The following is a 16872-nucleotide window of genomic DNA, read 5'->3' as shown; positions in this document are numbered from 1 at the left end:
CACAAGCATCAAGCCTCCAAAAGAGCAAATTCCGTAACTCCATTCTTTGATGTGTTAGTCTTCTAAATTGTCAACTCCATGCAGGGCCAGCTCCAAAGATGATAGCCCAGGCACAATTACATTTTTGAGTGAGAGAAATCTCTTCCCACATTACACTTTTATTATGACAAAATGTGCTGAAACATGAATAAAAACTACCACTACCATTATCTAGTACAGTTTTAAACACTTTACATGAATGAACCTATTTAATCCTTACAATATCCCTATGAAGTGAAGAAACCGAGGCCAAGAGAGAGAATGTTACTTGCACAGGGTCACACTGAAGAGGGTGATCGTGAATGGAAGGACAGAGAAGACAGCCTTTAGGAGTTGATGGAAGGAGAAGGGCAAGAGGGATTGAAAAGTTGACTCCCTCTGATTTTTCCTTTACATTCTGTATTCTAGGTCATCTTTTTCCTCAAAACTCCCTGTGTAGCTATGAATGTCATAAATCCATAAGGCAGCTATCTACACCTCCCCTCTCCATAGAGTGTCCCTCTATACACCACTCCACCCTGGGGAAGATCTTGTATCTCCGGGACTTCCAGGAAACAAATCTCACCATTTAAGCCAGTTTCTAAGTATGAACTTCGTCCTTTCCTTGTAATAATCCCACATATATAGTACAGTGGTACCTCGGTTTTCTAACGTAATCCACGAGTTCTGAAACGTTCGAAAACAGCCGACAGCTAGGCCTCAGGGTCTTGCACTCAGCGGAAGCCGTGTGACATGTTCGACTTCTGAGTCGTGTTCGAAAACCGAAGCATTTACTTCCGGGTTTACAGTGTTCATAACCCAAAATGTTCGTCAACGGACATGTTCAAAAACCAAGGTACCACCGTATATACTTCCGCACTCTCCTCAAAAGACAATGATACCTAATCCTTTAGACTGATTTAATCTGTGTAATGCGAAAGTAACATAGTCCAACCAATTCCTGACCCCCATTCCCTAGCTTCTAGAAACAGAATATCCTTGATCAAAGTCATTGGTTTTTACTCTACCTTGAAGTTGTCCTAGTGGAAGCATCAGGTTCTCCTCTGGGGGAATGTAACGTAAAACAACTGTCAGCTCTCCTTTGTATTGAAGGCCAATGTCAGCAGAAAATTCCACCTAGCCAAGGGGAGACAGGTAAAAAGAAAAAGTGAGAACGCTTGTTTTATTATTTTGTAGCCCATGTTTGTACAATATTTACTTGGCTTAAATGTGACAACCCATTTCCATTCAACTATGATAGCACTTATTGGTTTAAGAGATGTCTTAGGTATGAGAAGAGAGAGGCTGGAGAACTCTATGAAAGCATTTGCATATAACATTTAACATTAGAATCAAAGTAATTTGATGGGAGATATATAGCACATATGGTCAGTAAATAGATACTGAGTGCCTCTGATGCAGTAAGGACTGTACTATCACCAAACACACACACAGTTTGGGGAATGAGGCAAGAATACAGATGCCACTGCAAACAGCCTCATAAGATACTTCTTCCTGTCTGTCCGTGATGTCTTAAGATTTTCCTGAATGACCAAGAGGGGGAAAGTAGACAATAATGCTTGATTCACATTGGGTTGCCAGTCACCAATTATTAAAAAATTATATTGGTAATTTTCACATCATTAAAATTCAACGTGGAAAAACTGGCTCCTTCAAACATTGCTGGCAGTAATACAAAATGGTACAGCCATTCTGGAAAACAGTTTGCAGTTTCTTGTAAGACTAAACATACAACTGGCATACAATCTAGCAATTGTACCCTTGGGCATTTATCCTAGAGAAATGAAAGTTTATGTCCACATAAAAACCTGTACAGAAATATTCATATCATGTTTATTTGTGATAGTAAAAAACTAACACAACCTAGATGTCCTTCAACAGGTGAATGGTTAAATAAACTGTGGTATAGCCATAGCATGGACTACTACTCAGCAACAAAAGGGAATGACTATTGATACATGCAACAGCTTGGATGAATCTTAAGAGAATTATGCTGAGTAAAAAAAAAAAAAGTCAGTCTCAAAAGGATATATACTATACTATTCCATTTACACGACATTGTTAAAATGACAAAATAATAGATATGGAGAATGGACTAGTGGTTGCTACGAGTCAGGGATGGGAAAGGCAGGAGGGAAGTGGGAGTGGTTATAAAAGAACATGAGGGATCTTTGTAGTGATATAACTGCTCTATACTTGGCTGTGGTGGTGGATACACAAAGTTCCACATGTGATAAAATTGCACAGAACTAAATATACAAACACACACAAATGAAAACTGAGGAAATCTGAATAAAATTGGTAGGTTATATCAAGGTCACTATCTTCACTGTCATATTGCACTATAGCTTTGCAAGATGTTATCACTGAGGGAAATTGGGTAATGGCTACTATTTATTATAACTTCATGTGTATCTACAATCATCTCAAAAATCAAGTTTAAACTAAAAAAATTAAATGTGAACCCAGAGCTTCTGTTCTGTAGGTCTCCCAGTTGCCATTGACTTAACTAAACTTTAATTTTTCATAAACAGGGTAAAGAAAGTAATATACTTTCTCAGGGTTTTTTCCTTAAGGATCTGACTCTTGAGCACTGAATCAAGTGTTGAGAACTGCTCTGAGAGAAAGCAGACTGACAGAATTCAGAAACCTAAAAACTCACAGCAAAGTCAGAAGCTGTACAAGCCTCAGCAAAAACGACCGACACCATTACAAAGAAACGGAATCCTTGCTTGATTTTCTTTCTTCTTGGTGGTGGTAAAACTTATTAGTAAGAATGGAAAAATCATTTTAAGTATTTTCTGTAATTCAACCATGTTACCATGGGCAAAAATGTGATTAGATGGTAAAATAAGATTGTCCATCTAATATTTAATCTGATTATTTTAGATCAAGTAACTAGTAAAAGGACTTTTCTTCTTTGAAGTTTCAGTAAATTTTACGTGAACGTCATATATGGAAAATTATAATGGACATTATGGCAGATTAAAGAGGTCAATACTTTTTTGACACTGTAGCCAATGGGAGGTATGGTGTTTGTCCTCTCTCTTTGCATCAGAGTGAGCTCTGTGATTGCTTTGACTGGGAGAATATGGCCACAGTGACAATGTGCCAGTTTCTGGGCCCAGGCCTTAAGATTCACAACTTCTACTTTCTCTCCTGGAATGGATATTCTTGGGACGCTTCCTCTGGGAACCCATGATATGAGGCCCAAGGCACATGTAGGTGCTGCAATTGGCAGGCCTGAGTTCCCAGCTGGCAGCCAACATCAAGTGTGCGACAGCCAACTTGAACAACCAGCCCAGTCAAACCTTCAGAGGACTTCAGCCTCACTCTACCATTTGGCTGAAACAACATGAAAGACCTTAGATGAGAACCACATAGCTGAGCCCCATTACCCTACAGAATGATGAGTGATAGTAATAAATTATTGTTTAAAGTCACTCAAGTTTAGGGTAGTTTTTTATACAACTGGTGCAGGCTCTATTTGCTTTGGGATGAAATCTTTGGGTAGGAAAATATGTTGGTAGGAAAAAGTGATATGTGCAGGTGTTACAACATACTAATATACAGTGTATTAATAGGGATCAAAATATGCATTGGGATTTATTAATATTCCATTGGTTTTAGCTTAAATTAAAATATACTGGTGACTTTATATAAATACAGTCCTCAAATCTTGTGAAAGTAGAAAACAACAAACATGAAGTTTTGTAGCATCATGGTCACATACAAAGGAAAGTCAAAGGAGGGAGTCATCTCGCACCCTGCACATATCTCTTGTCTTGGGGTATTTGGGGTATTCTCGCAAGGAAATTCCAAGGCAGCATCCTCTCCTTGCAGACCACCAGGTTACATTATTCAACCAACTCCTGCTCAGAAAAAGTAGCAGAATTCAAGTCAATCCAATTTAATTCAACACATTTGGAATGGCTTCTTGTAGTAATGCTTTTAAGGCATTTTAACAATTGCTGTGGGGACAGACATAAACTCTGCTTTCAATGAGGTCTCAGTTTATCCAGCAGACATATATGCAGTAGAAGCTCTATTAACCTGCTCTTCTTTAACTGATTCATCAGATTAATTCTTTCCATTCCCAATGAAGAACAGGAGCCTCACTACAAACACCGAGCATGTCCGCTCCCGTCAGTTGAACTGCATGTTCCTCAAGAGTCAGCTGCATTAGTCTCCTAAGTTCTTTATGCCAGGCATCTTTGTGGTTCTAACTGTATAATTTAATACACATAAACTGAAGAGTATAAAAAGACAGCTGTTACTACAAAAATTAAGTTGAATACTTTAGAGGAACCAAAGATTTGAAAGTAAATTTGCTATTGGTTTATATTTGGGCTTGAAGCTATACAAAAATCAGGAAAAATCATGAATATTTAGAAAGATTTTATACTTGGTTTACATTGAAATTATTCTTAAATTCTTGTTTCTCTTTAGAGAAACTCAAACTAGAAACTGTTGATAACACATTATGGGTAGAATTTATGTCAGGAAGATATAGGATTTTAATCATTGAAATCATACTCAGTAAAAATGAACTGTCCCTATATTAGAAGACTTGAAAATGAATGCACATTTATTTGTTTTGAGTTAAAATAAATGTTTAAGAAATGCACTGAGGTATGTACATGCGTGTGATTTCTGTGACTTTCTCTATTAACTGATTGACTATTGGTCCTGATTTCTGGGAGTCTTCTGGTTTTCTACTACACACGTTCAATGTCACACAAAGAGTGACACTTGCTCTAATTCAGGTACAAAGAAACTACTGTAGGAAGAGAGAGTAATCCAGATTGGAATAAAGAGGTCGCCCTTGTCTGGTCCTTAAAGAATGGGAGAGATACCAGATGAAATAGAGTGGGAAGATGGTTAGTCTGAGTTAAGAAAGCAGTCTGAGCAAAATACAGTGGGGACTGTGATGAATGCATGTAAGTGGTAGGAAGCCAGGTATGGTTAGAGGTGTGTGTACAGGGAGGTAGTAGCAAGGAAGATGGAAACTAGGTGTCTACTCTGGGTTCCCCAGAAGACACTAAGATATGAATTTATGTTATAGTGTTTTATTAGGATGGGAAGTGGGGAAGTGGAACACAAAGTGAACAGCGACTTCACAAGGTTGTGATACCAGGCAGTTTCAAGGAGAGTAACTTTTGCTCAGTGCCACAGGGTAGCTCTGGAGACAAGAGAGATCACAGCTCACAGCTGGCCCTGTCAGAGGCAAGGGAATGAGAGTGTTTTTGCTCTTTCTGGCCTCAACCCCCAGGAGACTTAAATACCCAGGTGATTCTGGCTTTCCATGCCCACAGACCAACCCCACTCCAGCAGCCGGAGGCTATCTCTCCTACCACGACTGGCAGGTGCTGGCTTGTGGGAATGAAAGTGAAGGGCAGCAACATATGCATGAAAATGGGGACATGGGAAGAGCACCGACATCTGCTTCTGCTACAGAAGGCTGGGCCATACCGGGGAGCACCGAGTGCCAGGGTGAGGGTTAGGATTTATTCAAACCATACCCCAAAGCAGTAGAGAACCGGTGAGGGTATCTGATGGAGCAGAGTATGGCATAATCAGGCAACACCCATTAGCTTCTGCTTTTTGAAGAGAGACAGAGAGATGTACTTCCCATTACAGTCGGAAGCAGAGTTCCCAGTACATTTACAGGTCTAAGACGGGATAATAATTTACATACAAAAGTCAGCCAGAAGTGCCCAATAAAGAAAGAGCCTTTTAGCTAGGGAATAATTCCACAGGCACTTCCATTTACTCTCTGCCGGAAGGCAGAACAGAGAAGTTTTCCTTGGAAAAACATTTAAGCTTGCTGTTGATTTTCAAAGGTCCTTGTTTTTATAATAGCACCTTTCAGGGAATGCACGAAAGGCGATTCATACTAACAAACCCTTCTGGTCGAAATACTGAACATGCCTTTCAGAAAGATGAGTTATAGCTACTAAGCAATCCCATGTTATGCAATAACATGCAAGTTGTTCCGTGAAACTACTTTACAGTACATTTAGCATCTTGCGTTCTTTCTCTGCCTGCCCCAGCTTCCTGACCAGCCTAGTGCTGTAAGATCTAGCAAAAACAAAGGGAGGTGTGGAGGCACTTTCAGTAATACAGTCAATAAGCACTAAGGAAACAGATCTTTCCAGTACTCCCACTACGGAAAGATATCAGTATTTCTTAATGCTTGAGGACTATTAATTCTGATCATCTATTATTAAGGAAATTGGTCCCTGTAGCTCACACTTCACTTCCTCAGCTGGCTGATCTTTAAGAAACATCAGGGCCCCGGAACTGCTCATACTATAGCTGCTGCTGATGAAGTGACTCCTGCACTGAAATGACTGACGCAGGAGACTGAGAATGAAGTGACACTTCTGATAATCAACCCCAGCTCAGCCTGCAGATAAATCACTCATGAAGTGGGTGGCAGCGTACAGAGCAGGCTTTGGCATGGGTCCCCCAATTTTTGGAAGGCATGGTAGCTAAGGAAGTCCGAGCCTGCAGCCTTTCCTCTGTGTATGTCAGGAAGCTTGCAGAGAAAGATGACAAGGATTAGAGACACTAACTTGTGTTGGGTTCCCCAGAAGCTGACTCTGAGGTGAGGATTCTTAACGCAAGTGACTTACTAGAGGACATGCTCCCAGGATAGACCAGTGGGGATAACAGGTTAGGAGAGGGGAGGAAGCCGGGCAAGGGTGCAGCCTGACCTGGCTGGGCATCTCTGGAGTATAAGGCCTGGGAGTGTTTCCCACGCTTAGTAAGGGAACTGGGCTTTCAGAACCCCTCCCCCCCCATCTTAGCCAGGTGCTGGCTAAGGGGTGTCTTGTGGCAAGGAGTGCATAAGCTCCGAGGAACTTCTGGCTCTGCCCTTGTGGGGAAAAGCTACAGTAGCCTGAGGACACTCTTCTAAAGAGAGTCTCAGGTGGAGGCTGCTGGAGGCAACAGACGTGGTGAAAGGAATCCAAGGTCATCTGGCAGAGGACCAACTGAGTTCTACAGACATTAAACACAACCAGAACCTTGAGCAGGCTCAGAGACATGCTTCTCCCTTATGACAGTGGAACCACTCGATGGCAAGGTGAAGGTGATTACTTTGGAATGGTGTTGGACCCTAAGCACACAGGATGCCTGGGAGAGGCCTGGGAGAGCTTAGGTACCATGCCAGCACAAATCCTTCAACCATTTCCAGGAAACTGACTGGAAACCCTCCAAAGAGCCCCAGTGTGCTTTTATATTAAATTTATGACAGACAAGTTCATCTCATGTACTAAGATACATGTTAGTTGTCCTCCATCTAACTATGATTCCGTGATGCTCACCCATTATGCACAAAAAGAAGGGAGATGGTTAAGTCATATTAAATGCTACCCTTTATGGTGAGACTTTTCATTCAATTCCAAGAGATATAGTGCTGTAATGACCAAATATTTCTCATAATTAATGTTAGGGGAATGTTATTGTATTGAGAACTTATTTGTTGTTCCTATTGTACTTTGTATCTGTATCACACTTACGTTAGTCAAAGGCTTGTAGTTATTTTATGTTTAAGGATTTTAATTATATTTTATTGTCAATTTTACCCACAGCCCAATTATACCTTCCAAAGATTTCCCATGAGTTACTTATACCATGTTTGAGGTCAACAGTTATAAAACTCCACCAGAAAGCTGTATTTAACTTGAGTCTCAGTCTCCTCATAGAAAATGGGGATAATGATACTTAGCTCACAATGGTTGTTGTATCCATTACATGTGAACAATGCTGCTATTGATCATGAAAAATGTTTATTATTGTTGATATCCAACCTTTGTTTTTCCCTGTCTAGCATCCACTCACCATTCTTTTAGTACTACTGTACCTGGATTTCCTTGAGAGCAATACCACTTTCAGAATCAGAGTATGTCTTGATTGCCTTAAGCCAGCCAATGTAGCTCACCTCTCTAGTCACAGTGATAAACTCAAGATGGGCAAATAATCCCATCCTAAATTGGGAGAACCAGGCCCAGGGCATCGGTTGAACTATTGGGTGAAGAAGAACTCTCTCCTCTCCTGGACAGTGTACTGCAAGGATGAGAGGCTTGCAGCTACTATAGTGTCCAAGAGAAACATACCTGAAGCTAGTGAGGGAGGTCAATACTGTATGACGTTGGAAAATGAAGCTAATACAGAGATAAGAGACCAGGAGATTCCAGGGCCTTGATAAGATCTGAGCATCTGGATCAAGTCATGCTTTATAATCACTGGCCAATAATTTCCTTTACTTTTCTGACCAGTATGAGCTGGGGTTTCTCTCAATGGCAGTAAAGGACTGCAATGTAACATAAATATTACATAAAACTTACTGAGAGCTTACAATGTGCCTGACCCAATACTGTGAGCATTACACAGGATCAAATTCAAGCCTCACAGCATTCCTATAAGCTACGTCCAATTATTGTATCACAAACGAGACACCAAGGCCTAGGAAGTTAAGGACTTTGCCCAAGGTCACACAGACAGTTGTGAAGCTGCCAGTTTTGAACCCAGGAAGTCTGATTTGAGTCTACTATCATTACCATCATGGTTTGTTTGTTTCTGCCTCTCTATATAAAGAACAATGTTTGGTTATGGAAATGTGAACTTTACTCACCTCACTCTTGACTTAAAAAGTCACTGCACACGTAGAAAGACAGAATCCAGCTGCATCGAGTGAATCCAAGGTACTCTTGGCTCTAGTTTAGAACATACTAGATTGTCGATTTCTAGAACCAGCTTTGAGATTTTTTCTGACTGTTACTCAAGACCTAGATTATGAATCTCAAAGGTAGGAATGTAGGAAACCAGATGCTTTAGCTGCTGGTCACGTCCTCATGTGAGCCAAAGTAAGACTACTCCAGCTTGTCTGAATCGTGGAGAATGAGGAGAAAATATTTTGAGACTGATCTTGCCCTATGCATTTGTTTTCACCTATGTGAAAATGAATGCTTTCTCTTTCTAATAGGATCATGTAATGTATTCCTTTTGTTTATCCATGGAAACCTTCAAGTGATGAATACATTTTTAGTAAGTCAAATTAATAATACATCTGATTATGCGGTTTGCATTATACAGTCTGTACTGAAGAAAGATTTCCAAAAGAATAGATTTACATTTATTACATTATTCCAACATGAGCTGCACTAATCTTTCAGATTATCACATGATAATTTGAAGTCTTCAGATTCTTTAGGCCTGTAACATCAATATGGCTCATAACTTGACTCACTGCATAACTGTATGACAAATCTGGAAGCATTTCCTACCTTGGGCTGAAGCACAAACCACTCATCACTTGGATTTTCAAAGTTCCATGAGTCGAAAGGAATCTCCACCTCCCCAAGGAAGCTGTTATGTCCAAATCGATCATAATGCCAGACTGAGAGCTGCAGAGTCCTTGTTTCCAGTTGGGTATGGCTGATGGTATACTACAAATGAGATTGACAACATCACATTCCACATGGAGGGTTCTGCCCAATTCTATGACAGACTGACATTTACTTCCGTCATCCTTCAGATCAGATGCTAGCAATATGAACAAAGAAAACACCAAAAACCACTTCATTTTTCATTTCTGCTACAACTGAGATTCTATTCTATGAACTCATTTTGTGTTAGACCTAGCACTGAAAGATGTATCAACAAATTATTTACGGTTGGCGGGTTGGTAAACTTGACAGTGGATAAAAAATGTTAGGGGGATGAAGCTTATTCCCTTTCCAGTTTTACCTGTTTTTCATTTGCCTAATTATTTTTTAACCATCTACTTTGTAAGGTCAAGATTTATTCTGTCTATTCTCCAACTTCTTTGTCTTATTTTATTCATAATGAGAACTCTCAAATTCAGAAGTGTACTGGCAGTGAGACACTTGCAAATACCAAACTTCATAAAAGCCAGCCTAAATGCAGGGGTGAATAGATGTACACGTAGATTAAGCAAAAAGAAAATATTGCTCGGGTAGCTTTTCCTTTTCCAGCGGAACGTCATCCAGGGCCCCATGTCACACACTCGCAAATTTCCTTTTGTTCTGTGCAGCTCCCGCAGGGTACAAGCTGTAGACTAACGGATTCCGGATCTTAGATTTGTTTTTACCTGTCCTGGCATAATTAACCTTGGCTACTGCTTCCTGAATTTGCCATGTCACTGTTTATCTATTCTGTGTGGGCTCATCTTTGCTGTCCTGCTATGGCCACTGGATTCACCCTCCGTCTGTATTCATTCATTCTCATTTTGATCTGTCTTGATACTGGCTCCTGCTTCCACACATGACCCACGGACATATGTCCCCACTCACAAACTTCCTGCCATGGTGGACTGACTCCATCACTCCGGGCATAAAGTCCATAAATGTCCCTGCAATTTCCAATAACTTCTGCATTTCAGTCTCCCCAGATCTTTGCCAGGACAGACTGGTCCAGGGTGTGAGAAGGGATTGTTATATGGAAGCCCGTGGGGAAAAGTAATTGTTCTAGGATTGGGGTCTGGGTTATCTTATCTAAGCCACTTTCTCTGATATTTCTCTAACCCGGTATCTCCACTGTGCATTAACCACATGCCTAAATTTAGCCAAATTCTGAAACCCTAACAAGAAACACACATATTCCTGCTGTGTTAGCAAAACAATGAGTGTACAAAGTGACCTGAAAAGTCAGTGTCAAAAGTAACAAACTTCCTTTAAGGGGAACTACAAAAATCACAGTTTTCCCAAGGGCAAAATGCATTTTTTTTACAAGATGTACCACTTCAGATGTAATTTTGCTGGATCATCTCTACTTAAGGTGTAACTTCAGCAGCAGCAGAGAAATAAACATAGTAAGAGTGGTTTACATTTTTCCTTTTCCAAAAACTGTTAGGAAAGCCAAGAGCATTACAGTAATTTATTCAAATTCTACTTTTCTAAAACACACATAAGCCTTGACATGCAAATTCCCTGTAGTTAGTTACTTCTAAACCAATGAGGTTGTGAACAGTATCATTTCAGTTGCTATAACAGACTATTTATTTACCTTTAGTGTTTCATTGAATTCTGGATTAGTGCCTGTTCTGATTTTCGTCTTACGTTTATTGTTTCTAGACTTGTCAGGAAGAAGGTATGACTTGACATAACTGTTGGTGAAAAAAGACTAAATTAAATATTGGGAAACATTTACTTCGCAAGAAATTCTCAGGGACTTCAGTAAACAAAAGAGGTAAGGGGGATAGGCCAGTAAATATAAGAGAGAGAACCAGAGAATATAGTCTACATAAGAGAACACTTTAAAAATCACTCTCGGCCTTCAAGAAGAGAGAGGCAGTCAAGTGTAATGGTAAAGAGTGTGGGCTCTGGAGTCAAACCAACTGGGTTTAAATCACTCCATGCCTCACTAGTTTTGGTGAACTCAAGAACTTACTTAACCTCTGTGTGCCTAAGTTTCCTCATATATAAAACTGGGATAATAACAGTATCTAGCTTACGGCATTGTGAGGACTAAATCACTTAATACATACAAAGAGATGACATTATACTACTTAATAAACATGATCTATTATTATGATCAATAGTCTCACAAAATATTATGGGGTTATATTCCTTTCCATTCAGATGTTAGGACTTCTGGATGAGAGGAGTCAATGCTAAGGGGTGAATGAAGAAAAATGGTGAAAAAGAAGAAATAGAAAAGAAAAACCTAAGTCACAATAGCAAGTCTACCAACACCTTGCCCTGAACTATCCCAGGAGCCTCTTGGAGCAGGGGCATCATGGCAGACTCAGAAACGTATAAGATGTACAAAATGCTACCAGAGTCCTGAAGCACATCTACTGGGGCTTTAGATGACCCCTTTCCATGCTAGTCTAAATAATTACATTGGTCCTGAAGCCCTGTGGTATTTAGCTGAGGAAGTATATGGACCAATCTGTACTCAGAATCCTTTCTTTGCTGAGTTCATTGAACCTAGGTCATCTAGTATGATGAAAAGGGGTCACATAGCAGGTCTGAGACTGCTAGCCTTAGAAATGCCTACTTACAAAGTTGGTCCTTGGCTGGCATCTTGGATTTCAGGAGGATTCTCATCATTCCCAGAACAGATATAAGTGGGTCACCGCAACTAAACTATTTGTAAAAACAATACAGCATGTACTAAACATCTGCTTTCTTTCTGGGAGACTGGAATTTTGGTATGTGACCAGCTGAGTCTCTACATGGCTTTCCTGGCAGACAACATTTCACAAGTACTATCATAGCCTGTTGTTAGAAGAATTAAGTGCATCCTGTGTGACTCCACTTGGAGGAACACTGGAAGCTTAAGCCTGGATTCTTCAGAACTTCCTCACATATGCCTCTTCCCTTTGCTGATTATGGCTACGTGTAGAGTCCTGTGAGTCCTCCTAGTGAGTCTTCAAACCTGCCAGTGGTCCTCGGAACTCCTGATACATCTTTATATCCAGCTCCCCTCCAACGTGCCATGATCCACACCTGCCCTCCCAGGCTGATCCCAGGAATCCTGAGAGTTTCATAATTGCCATTTTGAGTTGCTCAATTGGGCGAACAGCTTGGCAACTTTCTTTGGAGTGTTACTCAGAACAAAAATCAACTCTTAATCATCCTGGGGTGTGCCATCGTGTCAGCGTTGTATCTCAAAGAACTGACTCTGTTAAACTACAAATATGTCAGTCCTAAATCATGTTGAGGAATAGCTTCTTAAAAATCAGGTAACCACACACACAACCATTATACATGTACTTCAGAGACTACTTAGAAGGGTGGCATAGGAGGAAAGTGACAATCAGCCTTCAGAAAAGGCTCTGAATCAAGAGGAATGCTAAGAATCTTCTGAAAAAGAAACACACACACGGACAAAAAAAATTCAGTGAGTGAAATAATCTGAGGAATATACTATGTGCTTACGCATCTGTCCTCTGTTTCTTTTCATCTCCTATGGCCAGATTTCTGCAATTCTTGACAAAAATGTAGAGCCCGCCAGTTTTGTAGCAGTAGCTGATGTGGAGAAGGATTTCACCACTGACCTTCACGTTGCCATAGTCTCCTGTTTCACTGTAAACGCTCATCATGCTATTAAGGCTGGTCTGGAATAAACAAGATGAAAAGAGGTGTCCAGCATTTTCTAATGAACTCTTCACAGTAGCCACCCCCCTTCATTCAATTACAATTCCTGTTCTTTATAATCAGCAGGGAAGTCTAGGGAGAAGTTAGAAAGCAAAGATCACTTGTTTTGCTTGTTTTTCTTATGCTGTATAAAATCCAAGATGGAGAAAGAACAACAAGATCTAGGACCATTATTAAGGAATACAGGAAACTTGCTGAGGGGGAAAGCATTGCCCTTTTGGGATAGTGAATACCTTTCGTTGATTCACTTCTTCTAATGAGCACAGAGGTCAATGAGGCATTTCTAAACCCCTCTCCTGTCCCTGTTCCTGTAGCTTTCTCCTTTTTCACTGGTAGACTCAAGGTCAGTCTACTTCAAGGTCTAGAATGCATTGGTCAAAACAAAGAAAAGCTCATCTCATATACTGTGCTAGCAGGAGCCAAAAACTTCTCAGACACCCACAGAGAGCATCCCATCAGTCTCTTGAAAGCCCTAACTGCAGCTTTAACAAGGGCACTCCTAGCTGCTGTGATTCCCTTGAGCAACTGTGTGGCCACCTGGGTAGTGTAAGACCACAGCTTCATAAACCTCTGTAAAATAGCAACCCGCAAAATAGAACACTAAACAAGAAAATAATAAACCAAGTACTAAAATAAAAATGTAAAACAAGTCCAAATCTACCAGAATGAATGAAGTTTCTGATGAGTCACTAATGACAAGAAGCAAGTTTTAAATATAACAAAATTATCCTTTAGTGCCAGAAGCATAAACTCTGTATCTTAGCAACAGGACTGTCACAAAAGACCACCTGGAAGGCTTTCATGAGTGACCCAGTAGTTCAAAAAGTTCTGTCTGTGAACAACTGGGAAGTAAAGACGATGGTGAGAGCAAAGAGAGTTTATACAAGGTCTGACAATTAATTTCCCTAACTCGTTGCAACAATGTTGCAACCTTTTTTTATATTAGAGGAATTATTCATTATGAATTTGTACCAATTGGACAAACAGTGAACCAAGTTTACTATTTGGAAGTGCTGAAAAGGCTGCGTGAAAAAGTTAGATGACCTGAACTTTTCGTCAACGATTCATGGCTCTTGCATCACAACAATGCACCAGCTCACACGGCACTGTCTGTGAGGGAGTTTTTAGCCAGTAAACAAATAACTGTATTGAACACCCTCCCTACTCACCTGATCAGGCCCCCAGTGACTTCTTTCTTTACCCGAAGATAAAGGAAATTTTGAAAGGAAGACATTTTTATGATAGTTAGGACATCAAGGGTAATACGACGACAGCTCTGATGGCCATTCCAGAAAGAGTTCCAAAATTGTTCTGAAGGGTGGACTAGGTGCTGGTGTTGGTGTACAGCTTTCCAAAGGGGAGTACTTTGAAGGTGACTGTGGTGATATTCAATAATAAGGTATGTTGCACTTTTTCTAGGATGAGTTCGCAAACTTAATTGTCCGACCTCGTGTGTGTGTGTGTGTGTATGTGTGTGTGTGTGTAAAACAAAAGCCATTACATTCCTCTAATTGCTCAGACTAGAGCCTGATCACAGAACAAGATGTGGGTGATGTGGCTAGTATCTCTTCTAAGCTTAAGTCAAGGGCAAGAGCCAACCAAAGATGTCATAATTATAGTTGGCCCTCGGTATCCGCGGGTTCTGCATCCCATGGATACTGAGGGAGGACTGTACTTGGAAATTATAACTTAAAGAGAGTCAGTGAGTGACCTAATTTGTCTTTCCTATTCCTAAAATAAAACAACAGAATTGTCATGACAGCGGGTGGCTTTGATCAGTGCTTTTCAAATTTTAATTGCATATAAATCACCTGTGGATCTTATTAAAATGAGGTCCGAGATTCTGCTTTTCTAATAAACTACTAGGGCCACAGTTTCCAAACTTGTGTTGAGGCATCCCGCAGCACCACAACAAACTCACAGGGGCACCAGATATTTTAATATTTCAAGGGAAACAAGCGACATCTATCAGGCACTCTACAAATGACTAACAGTAGTTCCCAGTGTCAACATTAAATCACTCTTTATTCTTCTTAATGAAACTGTGTGAAGCTGAGTTTTTGGCAGTTACTGTGACAAAAAGCAAGTGCTGCAAAAAAATCAATGTAGAACAAGAAATTAAAATGGTACTGTTCAATCAGATCCCAAGATTTCACAATTCATGCAGTGTCCAAAAGACACACAAATCCCATTAGTAAGTATTCAGGACCATTTAAGAATGGAATAAAAACATTATTTTTCTTTCATTTTATGTGTATTATTTTTTCAAATGGCTGCTGCGTTGTTAGGTTACCAGTGTTTAAGCTTTTTGACGTAAGTACTTAATAAATGGACTAGTCAGGTATTACTTTTGGCCTAGGAGTGCTATGAAAGTATCACTGAGATACTAGGGGCTCTCTGAACTGACAAAGTTTTAGAGTCTCTGTTCCAGGTAATGCAATGTTGTTGGTCCATGAACCATGCTTTGAGTTTTAAGGGCTTCAAGAATAAGCGCCAACCTCCTTATGTTACATATGAGAAAACTCTGGCTCACAGAAATTGTTGGCAGTGCCAAGATATATGAGGTGTGATCAAACAATACAATGAATGTTTAAACAAAAAAATTATTATAGTACAAGACACATTGCCATTAATCCCCCTCAAAATACTAGTCACTTGCTTCAAACACACTTATCCCATCATTCTTGCCACTTTCTGAAGCAGTTCTGGAAGTCCTCTTTCATGAGTGTCTTTAGTTGCGCTATCGTGGCTGCCTCAATGCCCTGAATCCATTCAAAACGTTTACCTTTCATGGTCATTTTGACTTTGGGGAAGAGCTAGAAGTCGCACGGTGCCAGATCCATTGAATAAGGTGGATGAAGACACACTGTAATGTTTTTATTTGACAGAAATTGCTGAACCAGCAGTGATGTGTGACACGGAGCCTTTCTGTTGTGATCATAAAATACAGTGAATGCTGCTGCCGAGTGCCATGCAACAGAAAGGCAGGGATCTTCAATATGGGAAGCGGTGCATCAAACCTTAGTAAGAGAGTGTGACAAATTTCAACTTGTTCGGTGCAATCAGTCAGGTGTGAGCTACGGTTGAGAGAAAGGGTGTTTTAAAATATGCCCTAAATCATCCTCCATCATAACAATGCTCCATGTCACACATCCCTTCTGGTATATGGCAATTTCTGTTAAATAAAAACATTACAGTGTGTCCTCATCCACCTTATTTACCAGGTCTGGCACTGTGCGACTTCTGGATCGTCCCGAAAGTCAAAATGATTCAGGATATCGAGGCAGCCACGACAGTGCAACTAAAGACACTCACAAAAGAGGACTTCCAGAACTGCTTCAGAAAGTGGGATAAGAACAATGGGATAAGTGTGTTCTAAGCAAGGGGGAGTGTTTTGTAGGGGATTAATGGCAATGAGTCTTTTACTGTAATAATTTTTTTTATTTAAATATGCACTGTATTGTTTGATCACATATTATACAGCAAGATCTCCCGATTTTCAGACTGAGGATCTCCCCACCATACTTCACTACCTCCTCATATCACTAACTTGTGTCTACAACATATCCCTCTGTAGCCACTATTCAAAGAAGATCCTCTGTAAGCAGGGGGTCCCTTATAGACAGAAGAAAATTTAAGAACCCACAAATATTGAAGCTTGGAGACATTTAGGTAGTTAAGGCAATTTTACTAAAATCAA

The 16872-nt window shown here is 40.2% G+C and overlaps 1 protein-coding gene across 8 annotated transcripts in view; it reads right to left on the bottom strand.

The window, feature by feature from the left end:
- SYTL5 (synaptotagmin like 5) overlaps positions 1–16872 on the bottom strand; it is a 212506-nt gene that overhangs the window by 11803 nt on the left and 183831 nt on the right. For all 8 annotated transcript variants that reach the window (XM_088794824.1, XM_019747829.3, XM_088794825.1 and 5 more), the window contains 4 exons: positions 12954–13132; positions 11074–11173; positions 9333–9494; positions 1047–1155 (listed from right to left, as the gene is read on the bottom strand). In XM_088794824.1, the coding sequence (XP_088650950.1) occupies positions 1047–1155; positions 9333–9494; positions 11074–11173; positions 12954–13132 (550 nt within the window). The remainder of the gene's footprint in view (positions 1–1046; positions 1156–9332; positions 9495–11073; positions 11174–12953; positions 13133–16872) is intronic.

Source organism: Rhinolophus sinicus, chromosome 18 (assembly GCF_057876585.1).
Source record: "Rhinolophus sinicus isolate RSI-liver-muscle chromosome 18, RSI-T2T, whole genome shotgun sequence".
NCBI classification, from domain to species: domain Eukaryota; kingdom Metazoa; phylum Chordata; class Mammalia; order Chiroptera; family Rhinolophidae; genus Rhinolophus; species Rhinolophus sinicus.
Note: the sequence above shows the minus strand (reverse complement) of the source record. Positions and strands in the feature narration are given on the sequence as shown.